At 53.1% G+C, this 21196-nt stretch overlaps 9 protein-coding genes across 9 annotated transcripts; 4 read left to right on the top strand and 5 right to left on the bottom strand.

The window, feature by feature from the left end:
• Positions 1-380: 380 nt before the first annotated feature.
• On the bottom strand, positions 381-2177 carry AYO20_06557 (hypothetical protein; the record flags this gene model as incomplete). Its single annotated transcript, XM_022644846.1, has 2 exons — positions 381-1922; positions 1971-2177. 2 exons carry the CDS (start codon positions 2175-2177, stop codon positions 381-383), a joined length of 1749 nt encoding a protein of 582 aa, XP_022499114.1.
• Positions 2178-2749: 572 nt separating this feature from the next.
• AYO20_06556 (hypothetical protein) lies at positions 2750-4066 on the top strand (the record flags this gene model as incomplete). Its single annotated transcript, XM_022644845.1, has 1 exon — positions 2750-4066. The coding sequence occupies one exon, from the start codon at positions 2750-2752 to the stop codon at positions 4064-4066; it is 1317 nt and encodes a 438-aa protein (XP_022499113.1).
• Positions 4067-4705: 639 nt separating this feature from the next.
• Positions 4706-6965, bottom strand: AYO20_06555 (hypothetical protein; the record flags this gene model as incomplete). The annotated part of the gene is made up of 2 exons (XM_022644844.1): positions 4706-5682; positions 5744-6965. 2 exons carry the CDS (start codon positions 6963-6965, stop codon positions 4706-4708), a joined length of 2199 nt encoding a protein of 732 aa, XP_022499112.1.
• A 332-nt stretch (positions 6966-7297) lies between these two features.
• On the bottom strand, positions 7298-9211 carry AYO20_06554 (hypothetical protein; the record flags this gene model as incomplete). Its single annotated transcript, XM_022644843.1, has 1 exon — positions 7298-9211. One exon carries the CDS (start codon positions 9209-9211, stop codon positions 7298-7300), a length of 1914 nt encoding a protein of 637 aa, XP_022499111.1.
• Positions 9212-9722: 511 nt separating this feature from the next.
• On the top strand, positions 9723-13758 carry AYO20_06553 (hypothetical protein; the record flags this gene model as incomplete). Its single annotated transcript, XM_022644842.1, has 2 exons — positions 9723-9736; positions 9795-13758. The coding sequence occupies 2 exons, from the start codon at positions 9723-9725 to the stop codon at positions 13756-13758; spliced, it is 3978 nt and encodes a 1325-aa protein (XP_022499110.1).
• Positions 13759-14514: 756 nt separating this feature from the next.
• On the bottom strand, positions 14515-15927 carry AYO20_06552 (hypothetical protein; the record flags this gene model as incomplete). The annotated part of the gene is made up of 1 exon (XM_022644841.1): positions 14515-15927. One exon carries the CDS (start codon positions 15925-15927, stop codon positions 14515-14517), a length of 1413 nt encoding a protein of 470 aa, XP_022499109.1.
• A 380-nt stretch (positions 15928-16307) lies between these two features.
• AYO20_06551 (hypothetical protein) lies at positions 16308-17372 on the bottom strand (the record flags this gene model as incomplete). The annotated part of the gene is made up of 3 exons (XM_022644840.1): positions 16308-16651; positions 16714-17211; positions 17267-17372. The coding sequence occupies 3 exons, from the start codon at positions 17370-17372 to the stop codon at positions 16308-16310; spliced, it is 948 nt and encodes a 315-aa protein (XP_022499108.1).
• Positions 17373-17649: 277 nt separating this feature from the next.
• Positions 17650-19199, top strand: AYO20_06550 (hypothetical protein; the record flags this gene model as incomplete). Its single annotated transcript, XM_022644839.1, has 2 exons — positions 17650-17982; positions 18039-19199. The coding sequence occupies 2 exons, from the start codon at positions 17650-17652 to the stop codon at positions 19197-19199; spliced, it is 1494 nt and encodes a 497-aa protein (XP_022499107.1).
• A 649-nt stretch (positions 19200-19848) lies between these two features.
• Positions 19849-21072, top strand: AYO20_06549 (aspartate-semialdehyde dehydrogenase; the record flags this gene model as incomplete). Its single annotated transcript, XM_022644838.1, has 3 exons — positions 19849-19870; positions 19930-20481; positions 20567-21072. 3 exons carry the CDS (start codon positions 19849-19851, stop codon positions 21070-21072), a joined length of 1080 nt encoding a protein of 359 aa, XP_022499106.1.
• Between the last annotated feature and the right edge of the window lie 124 nt (positions 21073-21196).

Below are 21196 nucleotides of genomic sequence, written 5' to 3'. Positions count from 1 at the left end.
TTCTTATGTACTCGGGTTCCTATGTACTCGGTTTCCTAGGTAGTCAGTCAGATTTCCTATTGTGCGTTTCGTTTAGTTTAGTCAAAATGCGAGAAATGATGAAAAAGTAGACACTCTACCCTATTCCGTTTTCCCCCTATTTTTTCCTGCCGGGGCTTTCCGGGGTAGGTGTAAAGGGGGGCTGCGGGGAAAGATAACAGGCGTAGTCTAGAAACTCGGGGTTGGTTATTATATTCATTCAGGGTAGGCACTGAAGACAAGTCATCAAGTCATTAAGGGTATAGCTATGGTAAACGCTCATGGTAGCTTGGGGCATCACATCATAGGCACACAGAGCAAGACGTGCCCTACATAGTCATCACAAACAAATCAACCCAAAGCTATTGACTCCGATTTTCCAGCAATCGAAACATGCGGTCCAGCTGCGCTTCAAGCGCGGCCTCGCGCCTTCTACTGTCCTCTTGTTGCCTTGCGAGTTGGTCTTGAAGGGTGGACTCGCGTTGTTTTTGCTCTTCCAATTGCCTCTGAAGTCCCCCCAACTGGCTCTCGAGCGAAGCTAGTTGTTTCCGAAGTTCTCCATTGATACCACCATTCCGTGGCTTCTTGAAGACGCCCTCGCCACCTTGGGGATCTTGGCCAGTCTGTGAAGTCTGCCCGGACTCATCGATGGAGGACGCCGATGGCACGGATGGCGGTGGCACTGGCGGTGCGGTTGGGTCGGGAAGGCGCTCGATTGCCATCTTGATTCGCTGAAGATGCCGACGAGAGAACTTGAGGCATGCGTTGTAAAAGAAATCGTATGGCTTCCAACGATCTTTGCCTCCATCGTTAGTCAAGCTTACACCGCCAATAATTGTCCTATATTTCATGGTACTGAGGTTTGGCAGCTGCTGCGGGGTCTGGCCTTGCGACTCCTGAGGTTTGGTCACCACATGGTGGGCATAAATCCTCACTGTGTTATTGTCGTAAGACATTGACAGCCCAAGAGCTTTGCCATTGAGTTCTTCCAATTGGCCCGCTCTCCGAAAAAGATCGATGACGCCGTCGAGAGCAACGCTCATGCTGTAGACGTTCTGTCGATCGGCGATATCGAGAGGTTGTTTGTCGCATTTGGCTTCACGCGTTATGAATGGGAAGAATATATCATCCCGGGCCATATACTTGGAGGGTGCTCCAATAGTGATGCCTAGTTTCAGAACTTCTTTCCTCGAGAACTTTTCCCACTTGAAGCCAATCGTTGAGTCCGGTTGCGGACATTTCCCGTAGGCCGGGAAAATGGATCGTAGCCACATGTCGCTACATGCTTCGATGAGACCGAGATCTTTGAACTCCTTGTGTCCACGAATTGCTAAAAGCTCGGGCGCCGGAAAGAGGTGTGAATGCATGTTCTTCACCAGCCATTGTTCAGACTTATTGTAAGTCAGTTCGGAGAATGCCATGAAGACCGCGTCATCCAGCATCGAGTTTGGTGGGTGGGGGACGCTCGTAGAAAGCAGCCCTTGACAAAACTCGAGTTCCTCTGCGTCAAGGCCACTGGCGGAGTCCTTCATGTAGGTTCCATGTTGTTCCAGGAGAGTGGGAAAAGCAGGACTACTGTAGAAATTGGACTTTGCGTCGGTAGAAGCGATGCTCTCAAGGTCATCTGCGTACAATGGAACGGAACCTAGTGATTCTTGGGACGGCTTGCGTTTGACCGACGGCATCCCCACCAATGCTTCAGGGTATGGATCAGGGTATGGTTCAATCGGCGGTGGCTGTGGGTCGTCCTCTCCCGAGCCCTCCGTTCCCAACACCCATTCACGGATTTGTGGATTTTGAGATTGGCTTTCAAGGAATGTATAAGATTCTTCGGAGATGGGATCGGCAACACCGCGAAGGTCGGTCGGCGGCTTCTGGGGCGACAATGGGGTATACAGAATCTCCTGTAGACGGTGAGCATGTGTTGCACTCCGAGACCAATATGTGCTTACACCACGTTGGGGCTGACGACCCTCAGATGAGTTGGTGACTTCGGGCGAGGGGAGTTGCTCCTCGACTGCGGGTTGACTCGCGTCGACACTGTCAAGATGTTGTCGTTTCGCAGATGGTTCCGCAAGGGTATTCGAGTCTTCGGCTTCGCAGCGTCGTCGTTTACCTGCGCCCGAGAACATTGACGGACTAGATTGAGGGGGATCCATCTTATGTATTCGAAGAGCCTGGCAATGGCCTTGTGGCCGAATCACCCTTGCTCGCTGACAACTGTGTCAGTCGGGTTGGGTGCCTGCAAAATGAATGGTTGCGCAGTGGGCGCCTGCGGGTTGACATGTTTGTCTGTTAAGTATGAAGTCCGCTGCGTTGTTTAGCGCCACAAACCCCATGTCCCGTGACGCTAAAAGGCTTGGCTTCTCGGCTGGTGCCTGCTTCAGCCTTGCGGCCAGCGCTACCCAAGACACATTCTTTCTTGAACTTGGGCGTGCGTTCGAAGATTAGGGAATGAATGTCCTATCATACTCGGCTGTGGAGTGTGGTTGTAAACATAGAGACCGAGTTATTGTGTAGGGACAATGACACCTGCTAGCCTCATTTCGCGGCGGCTAAATCTTCACATGACTGCAAACTTATCGAACCACGTGATTTCGCGTTGCGCTTCGACGCGACTCGTCCGCAAAATGCATCACCTGCGCACAATGAGGAGCAGCCGCAGACGGCCTCACCAACGCCAGATCCAACCCTCGTCGACGCCAATATCAGCGCCACACCACCCTCCAAGATGGAGGACTCTCTCTACGACGCTACCACACATGTACTCTGCATTCCCAAACTCCCTGCAGCCCTGTCCGTACTGGTTTCGAGACCCCCCGCAGGTAGACGGGAAGACCCAGACAAACAACGAGTGCAGCTCTCGTCACATGCTGACGCATTCGCCAGATCTCTCGGCAAAGAACGCCCGCGGTACGAGAAAGAGGAGGAAAGGGAGAAATTGGGGGGCTTGAGACAGTGTACCTGGACATCCCTGGACAATGTCGTTGGGCGCGAAGAGGATGATCAGCGCCCCGGGTTGTGGCCTGGGAAAAAGAGAAGGCGGAAAATATCGAGAAATGGTGATGATAGTGACGATGAAGATGGACGCCCACAGCTCAGGGGATTGGCAGTGTCTCTAATCTACGAAAAAGATACGTTTCAGTTCATGATATACACTCAGTCGCCAAGATGCAGCCTCTCGAAGCGCAGGCGGATCGCTACTTCGAAACATCAGCCGTCCACCGAAGCGGAAGAAGAGAGCGCAATTCTGCTCTCAAAGGCATCGCCGACAGCTCTAAAATCATTCACAAAATATCTGCAAGACACATTCGCCGTCACCACCATCTATCCGTTTGAGCCATCTTCGAGTCAGATGCAGGTCACGCTCGAAAGGTACCTGGCTACCATCCACAAATCTCTTTCCAGCGCGAGTCCACAAAGCCTCCACGACAGCTTCAGCAGTATCCTGGGGAAAATCGAATTCACCGTCTCTTTCTCCCATCCCGTGGCCACGGGCTTGAGGTCCGTCCACGTAGCCATTCCTGCCACCGCGTTTCTTACCTGGTACAACTCTGTCGAGACTCCGGAGGGAGGGAATGAGAGGGGACAGAAAACATTCTCGGAATCGCTGGCTGGCTGGATCAAAGCCAAGTCAGGCCTTTGCCTACCTGTTTTGCACGAGAAGGACGGCATGATAGCCCAACAACATAACCCTGGGGATGGTGACACGGCGACTGTTGGCAGCGATAATCGCGATGACCCCTCAAATTCCTCCGAGACCTCAAAAGCTCAAGACTCGCCGTCATCAATGACGATGAAAATATCAAGAATCTCAACCGAAGCGTACACCATCTCAGCAGCGTCAGGCTTGAAATTCAAGTCTCGGGCCCTCCACGCCGTCGAGGGTACCAGTGCCGACACGGGCACGGATGCGGACGACAGAGATAACTGCGTCCGACGCGCGAATAGGGGTCTTCTGCTGGCTATCATCGAGTATACGCGCCCCAGCCACGACAAGCAGCAAAGCCACGTCATTGACGGAATGACACTGGCTGACGTCACGTGAGTCTTGACACATGACATAAGAGGACATGATATGAAGCGGCACATTCTAACGACGGTTTGGAGATCATGATGAGAGCGACTTGCTTTGCCCATAGGCACTGAATGATACCTATCTACCTACGGTGTATACAGAATCCCCCATGCACTCTTCCTTGGATTCACAGTAACATGTAGGAACGGTTTGATAGTGTACGAATGAGATACCCCCGAACTCCCCAATCCATCCTACCGTACCCTATTCCACCCTATTCCATCCTGGATATTTTCATCGTTTTAGGTATCTATGCGCTCTTGTCTCCAGCCTGCGCTTCCTGTTCCATATAATTGACAGCGGCTATTCCCTGTTTGAGGAGTGCTACGCGCTCCCCCGGTAGCAAATGACAAATGACAGATTCGGGAGGTAATGGAAGACAACAACAACGGCAGCAGCAGCAACAAAGCGATGTTGTGGGCAAAACAACAACAACAACAGAATCGTTATAACGTTACGTCGTCGAAGAAGAAGAAGAAGAAGAAGAGGGTTCCCTCCAGCTCAGTGTTGGAGGGCAGTGTTTCCTCACGCCTCACTCCTTACTCCTTACTCCGCGAGCCAGCCAGTTCTGACTCTCTGTCTTCAGTGACGGGGTGCGGATCCCCCGCCTCATCCTTTCTCAACAGTCTTCATCTTTCCCGCGCCGATTCCCGTGCCCAAGCCCATGCCCATACCTATTCCCCTACTGGTGCCAAGGTCCGAGTTCTTTCGCTGTGGGCTGTTCACGCCACTCCCCAAGCCGCTGGTGGTGTACAGTCCCTCGAATTCTCCTCGGACCCCGTCTACCAGTTTGCTCACGGCGTCGATCTCGGCCGACAGATCCTCCACATTCCCTGCCAGGGCCGCCACCTCGTCGAATTTCCTCCGGCGGTTGGCGTCGGCGATCATCTCTTGCACGAGAAACCTCTGTTCCTCGAGGACAATCAGGCGCTCGCGGAGAGACTTTTCTTCCGCTTCGAGCTCGGATATCCGCGCTGAGTTGGTGGTGGCAAAAGACGCGACGCTGAGTGCGGACGACGAGTCCTTCCTCTTGTGGTGGACGCCGTTCAAGATCGCCAGGGAAGAACGAGGGTTGGGGTTGTTGTGCAAGTCCGCTGGTCTTGCGCTGCTGCCATGCGGTGTGGCATGTTTCAAAACCTTCGGCAGCGACTTCAAAGGTAGCATGTGGAGATGGAGAAACTGTGTGGCGTTTTGGTAGATGGCCTTCTGGAGTTTGAGTTGTGTCGGTGACGGGCTAGGCATGTCCCGTATGCGTCGAGCTGCGGTGTCGTACTGGGTGAATGAGTCCATGAGTCGCTTGCGCGTCCGCGACGCATCGGTGATTTGGCTTGACGACGGAGGATTGTCGGGGTCTTGGAGAGCCTGGAGAAGTTTTTGAAATTTTGGGAGCAGAAGCCGGATACCCCGTTCAAATTGAAGAAGATTGGTGTAGGATCGGGTGAAAGCCTCGACAGAGGGCGAGGTTAGAGAGGCTTGGAAGTCCCTGCGTGAGAAGATCGTCTGATTGCACTCTTTGCAGAGACGGACGTCCACAGCTACGGTGTCGTTGGGTGCGGGCTTTTCTGTGATGGTGATGTGGGTGTTAGCTGTCAAGTTTGATATCAGTATGTCAAAAAAAGAACAAAGTAGTGAAAGGGGGAGACGTACTAGTAGCCACATCGAGGCCGATGACGATTGAACATCCAGTAGCGGCGTCACCACAGACGACCTTCCCGCAAGTTCTGCAGTGATGTCTCCGGAAAGAGTACTGGCTGAAGTCTTGTTGGCAGTACGGACATCTCGGGACGTCAGTGTCGTTCTGCCAGGGCACGATACTTTGCTCAAGAGCCTTTCGAGGATCGGTTGGGACCCAATTCAACGACCATCTCTTGTTATTCGTCGGCTGCGGGATCTCGTCCGGAGGGTTGGCCAGGATTTGCGTCAACCTTGATAGCCTTTTCTCCAGCCTGGACGTCTCCATCTCTTTATGACTGAGCTTACTTCGCCTGACGCTTTCAAACTCGCTCATTCTGTCTCGTTCTAGACCATGCCGGTCTGTGTAACCCTCCCGGCTTTTGTAGCATGTCTCGCACACTCGGTACCAGAGTCCTCGGACAGGCTCATGCTGTGCAGATCTCGATAGCTTCATCTGATACATTGTATGCTCCTCGCAGAAAAGCTTCCCACAATGTCGACAGTTGACAGCTCCTACCGTCGAACCAAGCCTCTTCTCGCATGTTGGGTCCGAGCACACATCGAAAGCAGTCCGCTTTTGCCAGTGTTGCTTCGTGATAATGTCCTCCGGATCGAGGACTGATGGTGTGGGTTTCGGAGGCAAAGGCGGAGCAGGAGAGTCTCTACTATCTCTTAAGACGGCCTCACTTCTCGGTGTAGGGGTACTGCTTCGGACGATGTCCTGGTTCGACTCAAAGACATCTAGCCCCTTGAGTTTCTGATTCAGGACCGCCAATGGCTGGAATCTCTTTGCCTTCACCATTTGTTGTTTAAACCAGTCTTTGACCTCATCCTGTTGCTCTTCTTCAATCTCTTTATGCGCATCATCCAGGTGTCTGTTCAGTTGCAGCAAGGTGACCATCTCCTCGTTGCAGATGGGACAGACCAAGCGGTCTGTTGCGGCAGCCGCAGCCGCAGGTGTAGACAGATCGGGTGCTCCATGGTCGAGGGATACTCGGGATGCGATGTCTTGGGGATCGGACGACGGAGGGGTAGAGGCGCCGCTCTCAGAGGTATTCAGAGAGAGGCTCGAAGCGGAGGGGGACAGGACATGGCTGGGAAGAGGCGACGTCGACTTTGGAGGAGGCGGCGGCGGAGGTCCAAGAGTCCTACTACTTCCCAAGACCCTTCCACCGCCGATAGTGCGCCGTGACATTGCACCGTTGTTGGGCTTCCATCAAGTGGCTGGAATGGCGGAAAGAGGCAGCAAGATAGAGGGGCGGAACCTCGAGGGCGTTTACTTGGCGGAGGGAGGCGGAGACGACAGGAGTAACGTGTGGCTGGATTGCTTAGTCATCCACTTCGGGCGTATATAACCAGTACAAGGACTTCAGTGTGTCAGTTCAGCCTCGCAATTCAACGCCTACACATCATTTCACGTCCAGCCAGCCTCCTGCACCGTTAATTCATCAAGTCTATCTGTCACAAGGTGTGCCGAGGTCCCTGGAAAAGTCCTACGTTCCCCATACTACAGTCATACATCATCAATCATGCACTCTTCCCAGCGTCCTCCTTCAGACTGACGATTCTGTTGAGCACAATCTTCCCCGCAGCTTCATCCGTGTCCTTGTCCATACAGAAGTATCCTGTTCGCATTGCCTGGAACCTGACCGATTCAAACCCGCATTTATCCTTCTTTTCTCCAGCTTCTTCTGGCCACGGGGCTCGATCCCAGATCTCTTTCAATCCAACTTCCGCCATAGCATTTGGATACACTTTGAGACTGTCTTCTCGTAAGTCTGCCATGAAACTCGGCTCCACCGCGTCCGGATTGTCTGATTTGAAAAGAGGGTTGAAGACGCGGACTTCACACTTGATAGGTGAACCGTGCCCTGGAGCATCAGCGACCCAGTGGATGTAAGCCTTAGGCTTCTTGGCTTTCTCGCCTTCAGCCGGTTTGTCGTACTTGGCATGTATCTCGGTAACTAGACCGGTGGTCTCATCCTTCTTGAAGCTGGTAGCAATGACGGGATAAGGCACCTTCAGTAGACCTACTGGTTTTCCGGGTGCCATGCGGAAGAAGTCTTTGCTGTCCACCTCTCTGAAGTCATCACGCTCGATATAGACCTTCTTGGTGAAGGGTAGCTTGTGAGAACCCATGTCGACATCTTTCGGGCCAAAGGCATTTTCCAACTCCTCGTAGTGATCGTCAGGGAGGTCATCAATGATGACAGGAACGGGATCGAGTACGAGCATGAGACGAGGCACTGTCATTTCCAAATATTTGCGGATTGACTGTTCGAACCGGACGATTTGAATATTGATAGTAGCCGTTGTAACCCCGAGCTCGCTCACAAATGACAGGATTGCACCAGGCGGAACGCCTCTTCTCCGCAACGCGACGAGAGTGTACAATCGGGGATCATCCCAGCCGGCGACAATCTTCTCGTCCACTAGCTTTTTGATTTTTCGTTTCGATAAGACAGTGCCCGTAACATTCAAGCGACCATATTCTCTCTGCATTGGCTTGTGAGGAACATCGACCTTGTTGTTGAGCCACTCGTACGATACGCGAGACAGGATGAATTCAGTTGTGCACAGCGAATGAGTAATGCCCTCGAAACTGTCGCACAGACAGTGGGTAAAGTCGTAGGTTGGGTAGATTCTCCATTTGTCGCCCGTCCGATGATGTGGCTTCTCGAGGACGCGGTAGGCAACCAGGTCCCACATTTGAGGATTGCCGTCCGAAAGATCCTGTTTCATCCGCAAAAAGGCTTCTTTCGGTTTGTATTTGCCATCTCTCATGGCTCGAAATTCGGCCAGCGATTCTTCAACGGGTCGACTGCGATGGGGGCAAGCGTATCTTTCATGTTTGTTCTTCGGATCTGTGCCGCCTCGCTGATCTTTGAGCTCCTCGTCGGTACAGTGGCACACATACGCGCCGTCCAGAGTGATAAGCTTTTCGGCCAACTCGTACAACCGATCGAAGAAGTCGCTGGAGTAAGTGATCAAAGCGGGGCTGAAGCCCAGCCAGCGCACGATATCCTCAATGGCGGTAAAGTAGATTTCTTCTTCCGCTTCGGGGTTTGTGTCGTCGTACCGCAAATTACACTTCCCGCCGTGGAATCTGGCGAATCCAAAATTGATCGCGATGGCTTTGCTGTGCCCGATATGGAGATAGCCATTCGGCTCGGGGGGGAAACGTGTGACTACTGGTTCATCTGCTGGTCGTTCCTTTCGGACCGCTGCCAGCCAGCCTTCTTTGAACATGGCATCTGGGTCGGTCGGTGCTGATGGCGCAGCATTTGCAGGCTTTGGGGGCTTTGCAGATTTTGCCGATTTCTCTGTGGGTGGTTTTGCCTCCTTTGGCGGTTTGGGTTGCTTGGGCGCTTTTTCTTTCTTGGGCTTCTTGTCTGGGATCGCGTTTTCAACCTTGTCCTTTATACGCTCCGGCAAGCTCATGCTTGCTTCCGCAGACTCAGCCATAAGGCTGAAGGATGAGTCGTATCTGAGATTGTCCAAGTCGTTCGGTGAGATTTCTTGAAAGGTGCGACACGTGAGATGAGATGAAATCCAATAATGGGAGTGGCACCACGTCTCGCACAATATACCAGGCAAAGTTGTCCTTTCAGCACTCGACAAAATGAAGAAAGATGTCGTAAAACGAGAATGATCCGGAAGATTCGAGTTGGTCAGGTTGGTTCGGCGTGGTGATTCAAGGCTGATGGTGGATGAGTCAAGCAGGGCGGATTATCACAAATATGCAAACATGCCAAGCAAACACAGCAAACATTTGCTGAGTGGCGTATGATCACGTGATGAGGTCCCGGTTCCGACGTTGCCTGCGGAGCGTCGCATCTTGTTCGAATGCCGCCAACTTTTTTTGATAGGACACTGTGTCCAAGGTCTTTGTCCGCCAACACGCCATCTGCCATATTCTTCTACACCGTCGAGCTCTTGATTGATGCTCGCCATGGCGCAAAAATCGTATGTACTAGATCACAGTCCGCTCTCCTGATCGCATCTCCCCACTGACGCATTCCAGATCGAAACTCGTGGATAACGACCAGATCCAAACGGCGAGCCTCCACAACCCCTTGCCGGTCTTCCTCAAAGCCTACGTATGGCCTTTCACTATCCTATGGCCGATCTTCTTTGCATTCTACCTAAACGAGGACCTTTACGATGATTATATCGATGGCTCGGAATGGACATTTGTCTATGTCGCAACAATCGTTACACTCCAATCTTTGACTTGGCTCTCAACAAAATGGAGTGTTCACTTGAAGACTGTGTTCACCATGACCAAAGCTACAAAAGTCGAGGAGGCCAAGTTGATTAAGGTCATTCCCGTGGTTAACTCGGGTGCATCAGCGATCTGCAAATTGGAGCGGGAGCCGGACGGAAGAACCTCGTTCCTTTTTCAGAAGAGACGATTTCTCTACTCACCAGAAAAGGGAACCTTCGCACCTCTATCCTATGCGCTTGATGCCGAGAAGAAGCCCTTCCTCCGAGAATTTCAACTATCGCGGGGTCTTACCTCTGACGCCGAGATTGAGACGGTCCACAAACATTATGGAGACAATACATTTGACATACCTGTTCCAACATTTACGGAGCTGTGGAAAGAGCATGCTGTCGCGCCATTCTTCATTTTCCAAGTATTTTGCGTTGGTCTCTGGTTGCTCGATGACTATTGGTACTACTCGCTGTTCACGCTGTTCATGCTTGTAGCTTTTGAGAGCACAGTGGTCTGGCAAAGACAGCGGACATTGAATGAGTTTCGAGGAATGAGCATCAAGCCGTATGATATCTGGGTGTACCGTGTCAACAAGTGGGTCGAGATCAAGAGCGACAAACTGCTACCCGGCGATCTCGTGTCGGTGGGGCGAACACAAGAAGATTCAGGAGTTGCCTGCGACATGCTTCTTATTGAAGGGACTGCCATTGTGAACGAGGCTATGCTGTCGGGAGAGAGCACGCCACTTCTCAAGGAGTCAATTCTTCTACGCCCCGCAGACGCGACAATCGAACCAGAAGGATTGGATAAGAATGCTTTTCTCTGGGGAGGTACAAAGGTCCTTCAGATAACCCATCCCGCGGCCAGCGAGGAAGCACCGGAAGCCGTTCCGCAGTTGCGCTCGGGTGTCCCTCCACCACCTGACAATGGTGCCATGGCGGTTGTGCTCAAGACCGGGTTCGAAACCAGTCAAGGAAGTCTCGTGCGGACCATGATCTACTCAACAGAGCGTGTCTCTGCCAATAACGCCGAGGCCCTGATCTTCATTCTCTTCCTTCTGATCTTTGCGCTTGCGGCCTCGTGGTATGTGTGGCAGGAAGGGGTCAAGAACAACAGAAAGCGATCCAAGCTCCTGCTCGACTGCATCCTGATCGTCACAAGTGTCGTGCCGCCTGAACTGCCTATGGAGTTATCCTTAGCGGTCAACACCAGCCTGGCAGCGCTCAGCAAATTTGCCATCTTCTGCACAGAACCCTTCCGAATCCCATACGCCGGACGTGTGGACGTCGCTTGTTTCGACAAGACTGGGACGTTGACCGGCGAGGATCTCGTCGTTGATGGTATCGCCGGTCTTGGCCTGGGGAAGAAGAGTGCCCAAATCGAAGCGGACGGTGCGCAGTCCTCAGTCACCAAGGTCCCAGACTGCGGCATTCATACCACACTGGTTTTGGCAACCGCTCACGCCTTGGTCAAACTGGAGGAAGGGGACATTGTCGGTGATCCTATGGAAAAGGCCACACTCAACGCTCTAAACTGGACCCTTGGCCACAACGACACTTTGATCAGCACTCCTCCGCCCAAATCGAAGAAACCCAAACCATTCTCGACAGCGGGTGCCTCGCATGTCGTTCAAATCAAACGACGGTTTCAATTCTCGTCGGCTCTCAAGCGTATGAGTTCTGTGGCTACAGTTCTGATGACTGATCCCAACTCTGGTCGGAAGGCGAAGGGCACTTTTGTGGGTGTCAAAGGCGCTCCGGAAACTATCCAAAAGATGCTCGTTGAGACACCGCCAAAGTATGAGGAGACGTTCAAGTACTTTACACGCAACGGAGCCCGGGTGCTAGCTCTTGGGTACAAATACCTCTCGACCGAGGCTGAGATAGGCCAGAAGCGCATCAATGATCTCAAACGCGAAGAGGTCGAGCGTGATCTACACTTTGCGGGTTTCTTGGTTCTTCAGACTCCCCTAAAGGAAGATGCGATCAGGGCCATTCAGATGCTGAACGAGAGCAGTCACCGCGTTGTGATGATCACCGGAGACAACCCGCTGACCGCTGTTCATGTTGCCAGAGAGGTCGAGATCGTCGACCGCGACTGTTTGATTCTGGATGCTCCGGAGCACGATGACTCGGGGACCAAACTCGTCTGGCGCAGCGTTGACGAGAAAACCATCATCCCTGTTGACCCCACGGCCGATCTGGATCCGAAGATTCTTGAGACCAAGGACTTATGCGTTACTGGTTATGCACTTGCCAAATTCAGCGGCCAAAAAGCATTCATGTCGTTGCTGAGACATACCTGGGTCTACGCCCGAGTCTCGCCGAAGCAGAAGGAAGAGATTTTGATCGGTCTCAAAGACCAAGGCTACACTACGCTGATGTGTGGCGACGGGACGAACGATGTCGGCGCGCTGAAGCAGGCCCACATTGGCGTGGCTCTCCTCAATGGCTCCCAAGACGCCCTCAACAAGATCGGTGAACATTTCCGGACCACGAAAATGAAGGAGATATATGAAAAGCAAGTGCAGCTGATGCAAAGATTCAATCAGCCGCCTCCGCCGGTGCCCATCGGAATTGCACACCTCTATCCGCCTGGCCCGCGAAATCCTCACCATGAAAAGGCAGTCAAGAAAATCGCCGAGCAAAAAGGTATCAATCTGGAGAATGGCGACGCTGAGAATGGCACTGTGGAGACCATCACCTCACCTGGTGCTCAAGCAATCCAACAGTCGAACGCCAACTTGACACCCCAGCAACGACGCCAACAAGAAGCACAACAGAAGGCGGCAAACTGGGCGGACAAGTTTACCTCTAGCATGATGGAAACTGAACTTGATGATGGCGAGCCACCTACAATCAAACTGGGTGATGCCTCCGTTGCAGCTCCGTTTACCAGCAAGCTGGCCAACGTTATAGCAATCCCCAACATCATCCGGCAGGGTCGATGCACCCTTGTGGCGACCATTCAGATGTACAAGATTCTCGCTCTCAACTGTTTGATCAGCGCCTACAGCTTGTCTGTCATCTACCTGGCAGGCATCAAGTTCGGCGATGGTCAGGTGACCATCAGCGGAATGTTGATGTCCGTGTGCTTCCTTTCTATCTCCCGGGCCAAACCTGTGGAAGCGCTTTCGCGAGAACGACCACAGCCGAACATCTTAAATGCCTATATCCTTGGATCGGTACTCGGGCAATTTGCAATCCACTGCGCGACTCTGATCTATCTTTCCAACGTTGTCTATTCAATCGTCCCGCCATCCGATGAGATCGACCTCGAAGGCGAATTCGAACCTTCGTTGCTCAACAGCGCCGTCTATCTCATGCAACTGATCCAACAAGTGTCCACCTTTGCAATCAATTACCAAGGACGGCCTTTTCGCGAAAGCATCCGGGAGAACCGAGGTATGTACTGGGGACTTTTGGCGTGCTCGTTTGTGGCCTTTGCGGGAAGTACCGAGTTCTTGCCGGAGCTCAGCGAGAAGTTACGTTTGGTGCCGTTCACCAGCGAGTTCAAGTGGGCCCTGACAACTCTGATGGTTGCTGACTTTGTGGGATGTTGGATTGTGGAGCAAATATTCAAGTACTTGTTCAGCGACTTCCGTCCCAAGGATATTGCCATCAAGCGACCCGATCAGGTTGAACGAGACGACAAGCGCAAGAGGGAGCTCGCGGCAAAGGCGGAGCAGGAACGGATCGAGGAGATTGAGAGGAAGCGGGGTGTGGCCAACAACACAGCTCCGCCAACGACGACCAAGGGGGCAAGATAGGCGCAGGCGCTTGTGACATTTGTGATATAGAATAGAGAAGCATGACAGGTGTATCTGTTTCCGATTGAGGTTCCATTCATGCTTTTACAAGGTGGGAGGTATGGGACCGAGAAGCCAGATAGTCAAGGATGATACAGGGTCGTGCCTCATTAATAGACTGGCACAACCCAGCAGAGTCCAGCAGAGAATAGACAAGACAGACAGACAGACACGAGTCACATCGGTAATCCCATGCTCAATCTCCAGCGTTGCCTCCCTTCTTGGTCAAGCCTCGCTCGCTAGCTCGCTGGCTCCTCTGGTTTCTTCGGTCAAACGGTTTTTGTTCCCAATGACACCGTCTGTTCCTCACGTGATCACCGCCGTCCTGGGCGTCTATATCAACCACCAAGAACTAAACGATCCGATAACCAACCTCGCCGCGACAGCGCATGATCATCCTCCCCTGCCCGGGCAGGCACACATACTCGACATCTCCTCGCATGGGAACCTCACTCGCTCCGTGGGTGATCATCGCTCGAATCGTGGAGGGAGGTGTACCCTATCCGGACCGAGTCACCTTGATGTGACTTTGCCCATCCATGATCATGGTCTGTTTGACGGCTTTCTCCCTTCTCTCCGTGTAGCGTAGTAGCCGGGGTGGTATTGACCCGTGGAATTTTATGACCTGTCTCATAACCTATGTCCCCGCCTCTTGCTCTTCCCTCTCTCGTGGGCGCGCGCGCTTGATATACATACATATATATATATATATATGGATCAGGATGGACGGAGTAGCCCCCATCTGACTCTTGTTTCGCCTCGTCTTTCTAGATCGTCTTGTTGAAGTGATAATAGTTGCTGTTGCTGTTGCTGTTGCGTCAAGGGCGTCAACATGGCCAGTGAAGCGTGTTGTCTCTCCTTGGGCTCTGACGGCACATCGTCGCTTGAAGCCTCTGGCAACGGTAGCGCGGGGATGTGATCTCTGTCGAGCGCGGCGAAACCGCCCACCATCTGCACCACGGGGGTCGAGGTCGACACGTGGAGGGTCGGTCCGATGGTGCAGGGCGGGAGGATGCAGGAGGAGAGGGGCCTCTCGATGCCGTCGAGCGAGGGCATGATGTCGTCGTACAGGTCCGGGAAGAAGTCGAAGAACCTCAGGTCGACCTTCCACATGTCGATGTTGTGCACCTGGTTCAGAAAGAGGCCGGAGAGCGCAAAGAGGCCCGTGTCCGCGTCGAGCTGGACCGCCTCGGTCGGGTGGTACGGCCAGTGGAAGCGGAAGCGGTGGACGAGGTCCGTCCAGAACTGGTTCTGGCGGGTCAGCCCTTGGGCGTGGACGGCCCGCTCCCGCACGCCGGGCCAGGGGAGCACGTCGACCGCGAGGGCGTGCCGGATGGTGTGCTGCGAGGGGCGCGGCCGGTACCACGCCGGCAGGTCCCGAAAGGAGCGGGCGCCCACGAAGCACAGTAGCATGGCGTGTGTCATGCGCAGCGTGCACAATCGCGTCATGAACCCGCTCTTGCAGAAGATGCGTCGGTCGAGGTAGTGCAGAAGGCTCCACAGAGGGCACAGGGCGCCCGCCCCGCCGTACTGCATCAGGACATCAGGCCATCCGTTGACGAGGGCCCGCACCAACATGTCTTGGTTCAGGGTGTCGTCTGTCGACACTTGAAACGCTGACAGTCGGCGCGCTTGGGAGATGACAAGGTTGAAGATCTCTTGACAGCTCGTCGCCGAGGTTGGAGGAGGCGTTAATTGCTCGGTTCCGTGGTAGTTGTGGTGGTCGCCACCACCATGGATGCTTCGCCATCGGATGCCGCCCGAGTCGGCATTTGCAAAGTCGACCGAAGGCCGTAGGTCCAGGTCGGCAAGTTCAATGGGAGACGAGGCAATGACGGCGAGCGGATCATGGAGCTGAGAAGCTGGCTGACCCGAAGGAGGATGAAGGGGCGAGCAGGGACTCGTAAGGCAATCTTGTGCCTCGGGCCCCTCTCGCCGCCTGAGCACCTCGATCTCGGCCTTTAGAAGCTCGATTTGGGACTCGAGGCTGGCGGTGCGGGCAGCAGCTTGGTATCGTCTGTTGCGGTGCGAAGCTCGGTTGGCAGCTCTCTTTCTTTCGCGCTGTGCGGGGGTGAGAATCCGTCCGCCGGCCCACGGTTTTGCCGAGCGGGTATGGGGCAAGTCATTCATTGCTGTTCGGGGAGTGTATGGCTAAGGACAAGAAGCAGAAGGGAGAAGGGGGGTGGAGTGATGGAGGGAGGAGAGAAGAAGGTGTGGAGAGTCGGAGAGTTTTTGGATGAAATTGATAAAGACATTGAAACAAGCCTCGGATTCGGGCTTCCCCGCGATTTCGGGCGCCAAACCCCCACAACGGCGCCACCTTGGGTGCTTTTGGTTGAGCAACGCTGACCGGCAGTTTGAGTAGCAGCCGTTAGCGCCGTGTAGCGTTTGGATTGGTTGATTGGTAACTAGTCTTGCTAGTCAATTAGTACACGGCTAGAAAATCTCGCCTGCTTCCATTCCCGCTCGACCATGTATCCGCTTACGAAAGTGGACATGACGAAATGTCCCTAAACCACAGTGGAGAGCCTCTCAAACTCCCGAATCGTCCAGTCGAACACATTATCATACTTGAAGCCTGATTTGCCAAAGAGTCGACCAAACAATCGTCCGAGGTACTTGTAGTCGGGCTTCTCCTGGTCCTCTAGTCCACGAATGTAGCTCATGTATGTCGCAAACTCGGTGGGGAGGCCATGGCATAGTTCCGCCACCGCAATCGCCTTTTTCCGTTCGTAGACAAGCCTATGCTTTTCCTTCCGGTTGGGTGCTTGCAGACCTTGCCAGGGAAGAGAGCCGTGAAGGAAATACAAGGCCATGTACCCTAGTGACTCAAGGTCATCACGCCACGCTGGAGCTGCACAAAGCGACTAGTATTAGCTTGTCGAACCCCGTACCGGAATGCTTCACCGCACTTACCGACATTCAAATGGCCATTGATGCTGGCGTAGTTGCACGTGCCTACCAAGACGATCTCGGGGTGACTTCCCGGCTTCTGACTGGTGATTTGGGAGGGCGAGTCACTTTGAGGGGTCGCAATTCCAAAGTCAGTCATGTATACTACGTTACCCTGATTGCCAGTGCCCAATAGGAAGTTTTCGGGCTTGATGTCGCGATGGAGGTATCCAACCGCATGGAGGCTTTCAATCCGCCGGATCAGTTGGTCCATCAGCATCAATGTTGTCTTGAGTGAGAATTTCTTGTCGCAGTATTGAAAGAGATCCTCTAGGTTAGGTCCCAGAAGGTCGAACACAATCGCCTGGAATTCACCGTGGGAGCCGTGCCAGAGTAACCGAGGGATGCCACGTTTTGCCCCCAGCTGCTTATAGATTTCAATCTCTTGCTTGAGAAGCGATGGATCGATCGAACAGTGCTCAAGTTTAATAGCCACCACATTGCCCTTGGGGACGTCGCACCCTGTGTGAATCAGTCATGATCAGATGTTTTATCGTGGCTCGGAGGACAATCGTACCCATGTATACCTTTCCAAACGAGCCTGATCCTATACGTCGACAAATCTGATACCTCCCACCGAGGTGTATCTCGAGAAAGTGTTGGATGAATGGGTCGGTATCCATCGGAGGGTGCTACCAGAAGAAATTATACTGTAAGGACACCGTGGGACATCAAAGGACATCAACAAGGGATGACTGGGTGGCTCGCTCGGCTAACATGCCCTCCTGCGGAGACGATACATATTTGGCCTCCCTTGGCCTCCCCGGTTACCAACGAAGCCTTGGAAGGACTGTTGTACATTCCACGGCTAACTTCAGAACTGAAGACAAACAAATCAATCTGGCCGTAGCTGCCTACCTTTCTTCACCAGCTTCCTCAACCGCTGCCCTTCAACACACCATGCTTGTCCCCAATGGAAGCCTTCCTGCAAAGAATCGGCGGCGAAATACTCTCAGATCTCCTCGAAAAGCTGAAGACTCCCCTTCCTCGCTGCGGCGAAAGAAACGCACATCAGAAGCCGAAGAATACCAGTGGCCTACTACGGGTTTCTGGAATCGGCTGTCCAAGGTCCATCTAAGTGGAGCAGCATTGAGAGAATTCGACTCCAGAAGGTTGAGGGCCGGAGTACCAGTGCTAACGCCCCAACTCAACGTTGACATTTCAAGGCCTAGGACCAAGAGCGTGGTGCGTTTTGCACTACGCGGCGGACCTGATTTAACCCATATCCGAGGAGTGAGTTCCGCTTGTCCATCTATTGCCAGTCCGATATTAACAGTGGCCTCGTGTAGTATGCAAGTCTAGCTGACCAGGACGACACAACGACCCGACGCAATACCAAGCGAAAGCGTCCGCACGCATCTACCGACAAAGGTACAACCTGCAAGCCGATGACTGTCCACGATTCCAATTTCGGACAGGCCCTGATCGACGCTGGTATCAACCAACCTAGTCGAACTATACAACCCAACAATGTGGGAGATATCAGAGCAGACATGGCCAAGCGCCGGCCTTCCTTGTCTCCTCAACGCTTCAGTGACAAGGATTTCGCAGACTTCCAAGATCTTTGTGACTTAGTGAGCGATGAAGCAACTACACGGGCTCAGGTTATGTCCATCATTGCCGGTAAACCGAGGAAAGACCATTATAACGCAGCGGAGCGCGTATTTAGCCACCTAGAGCCGCTCGCCGAAGAGCTACCCAGACCCAAGCCAGACCTGTATGACGGCGCCTTCCCCCGGCAAATCAATCTGAAGATCCGCCACGATCTCGGAGGACGCATTGTCCCATCCAACGATACATCACTACCCGCGGCACCGAACTTTTTCTTGGGGGTTAAAGGCGAGAGTGGTCGTGCCGATGTAGCAAGGCGGCAAGCCCGTCATGACGGGGCGGTCGGCGCCAGGGCGATGCACAGTCTTCAGAATTACCAATCGGACGAAATCAAATACGATGGCAACGCGTACAGCTACTCAGCCGTTTACCTTCAAGGAGGGGCCGTACTGAGACTATACAGTCACCATCTAACAGCGCCTAGAGCCCCTGGAGAACCCGTTGAGTATCATATGACACAACTTCGTGGGTACGAATTGTCCGACAGCATCGAGACTTTCAGAACAGGAGTCACTAGTTTCCGCAACCTCCGAGATCGGGCTAAAACAGTGCGAGATGAATTCATCGCTCACGCAAATCAGATAGCCCGAAGCGCACCTGTGGATAGTCCGTCAACCACCTTGGCAGACAGTTGTACGTCTCTGCAAAGTATCCAAGAAGATGAATTTGATGCTTCTGTCGATGAACCCGCCGCCAAGAGGGCGAAATGTGCTACTCCTGAGCATTCCAGTGCAGGTTCAGAGCAAGGACTAAAGGGTGGACAGAGTCGGAGGCAAACCAAGCCTACGCGGAAGGTCCTTCCTAACAAGCACACCGGAAGGTTGCGTCCGAGACAATGAGGTGGTCTACAAGTGCCTGGCATGATGGGTGAGTCAGGGAGCCTTGGCCTTCCACTTTTCGTCCTGGAAGCCATATGTAGACCTTATATAGGGGTCAAATTCAGGTTGACTGGCCCGATTTCCGTGAATATGTTCCTTCAGGCCCCAACACGTACCCGAAAAATTTCACCCCATACCCAGTCTAATAACTTGTCAAGTCCGTGGAGCGCTTCTCTCCATAACCACCTGTGCAACTTATAGATTCTGCTTTGTATCTACTGATAACTGAGTTACTCAGTGCAGTCTTGTTCGTGTAACCCATCACGTGCCAGTCGGGGGATTGGGGTTGTTCTCGGTCAACCTTCCACCTGAGTTAGCGCCAACGCTAGTCTTCTTTCGGCCCTACAGAGGTATGACACATTATGAACAATCTTCTTATCAATGGAGGAGGCAACTCGATAACACTCCCTTCTCTCTTCAACGTCGCTCTTGTTGCAAAGAGGGTTTTGTTGGGTGATACAACCCGACTCTGCCGATCCCTGTTGACTCAAGCACAGCGCGTTATTGCGGACTGCCGGTTGGAGCCACCCGGCTGATCTCGGAAGATTTTCTTTTCTCAGCCCCAAAAATCAAACAGAGTCAGCATTGAGAACCGCACGGGATTACAGCAATGTCTTCGAAGAAGAGATGCGGTATGAAGTACCATTACACTAGTCACTGCCAAAGACAGTGGACGACTAACACTTCCTAGGTGTCTTGGGGGCGACTGGAGCGGTGGGGACGCGGTTCATTCTCCTGCTCGCTCAACATCCGCTGCTAGAACTGGTAGCTGTAGGAGCTTCGGAGAAGTCGGCTGGTCAAAAATACTCTGATGCCGTGCGTTGGAAACAGTCGACCCCAATGCCCGCACACGTCGCCAGTATGACCGTCCGACGCTGCGTTCCTGCCGAATATCCAGATTGCGACATCATCTTCTCCGGCCTGAATGCTGATGTGGCTGGTGACGTTGAAATGGCCTTTCTCAAATCAAACTTCGCCGTCTTTTCAAATGCCAAAAACTTCCGATTGGCCCCTCAGGTTCCGCTGATTGTTCCGCTGGTCAACCCAGGACATATCGAGACGATCCCAACACAGCGTCGGCATTACCAACTAGACAAAGGCCTTCTTGTGTGCAATTCAAACTGTGCCGTCATCGGACTCGTTGTCCCCGCCGCGGCTCTCATTCAAAAGTTCGGACCTATCGACACAGTGAGCATGGTGACTATGCAGGCAGTCTCGGGAGCGGGATATCCTGGCGTTAGCAGTAAGTGGATCAATAAGCCTTGCCGCCCATGAATCGCACAAGGGCTGGTTATCTAGTTTCACTCATTCACAGCTGACCGCCTCAGGCATGGACATCATTGACAATATCGTTCCCTACATCCCAGGCGAGGAGCCCAAGGTTCCAGCTGAAGCTCGCAAGATTTTGGGCAGTTTGAGTGCGGACCTGTCGGCATTTGTCGACCAACCTCTCCGGGTTTCCGTCGCCTGCAACCGTGTCCCGGTGCTTAACGGCCATACAGTGTGTGTGTCGTTACGATTCGCAAACCGACCCCCTCCGTCCGTGAGCCAGGTCCGCGACGCAATGAAAGAGTACAGTTCGGAGGTGCAACTCCTCGGATGTCCCTCGGCCCCGAAACAGGCCATTGTCGTTTTGGATGAGGCCGATCGACCGCAACCTCGCCTTGACATTGAGACAGAAAGGGGATATGCGTGCAGCGTAGGCAGAATCAGGGAAGACGAAAGCGGCATCTTTGACATTCAGTTTGTCGCCCTGAGCCACAACACAATCCTGGGAGCTGCCGGATCCTCCATTTTGAATGCTGAGAGTGCAATTCTGAAAGGCTACATCTAAGTTTTCTACCTCGGAGTACTCACCAGGTTGTTGAGTCTTCGCCTTTGAATGTGGTGAGAGGAAACGAGAGAAGACAGCCTCATCTTGGACTTGTAGATGCAAGGAAAAGTATCTGTATGAAAAA

This window comes from Fonsecaea nubica (assembly GCF_001646965.1).
Source record: "Fonsecaea nubica strain CBS 269.64 chromosome Unknown Scaff42, whole genome shotgun sequence".
NCBI classification, from domain to species: Eukaryota; Fungi; Ascomycota; class Eurotiomycetes; order Chaetothyriales; family Herpotrichiellaceae; genus Fonsecaea; species Fonsecaea nubica.
The sequence above is the reverse complement of the archived record's forward strand: the minus strand, read 5'-3'. Positions and strand labels throughout refer to the sequence as shown.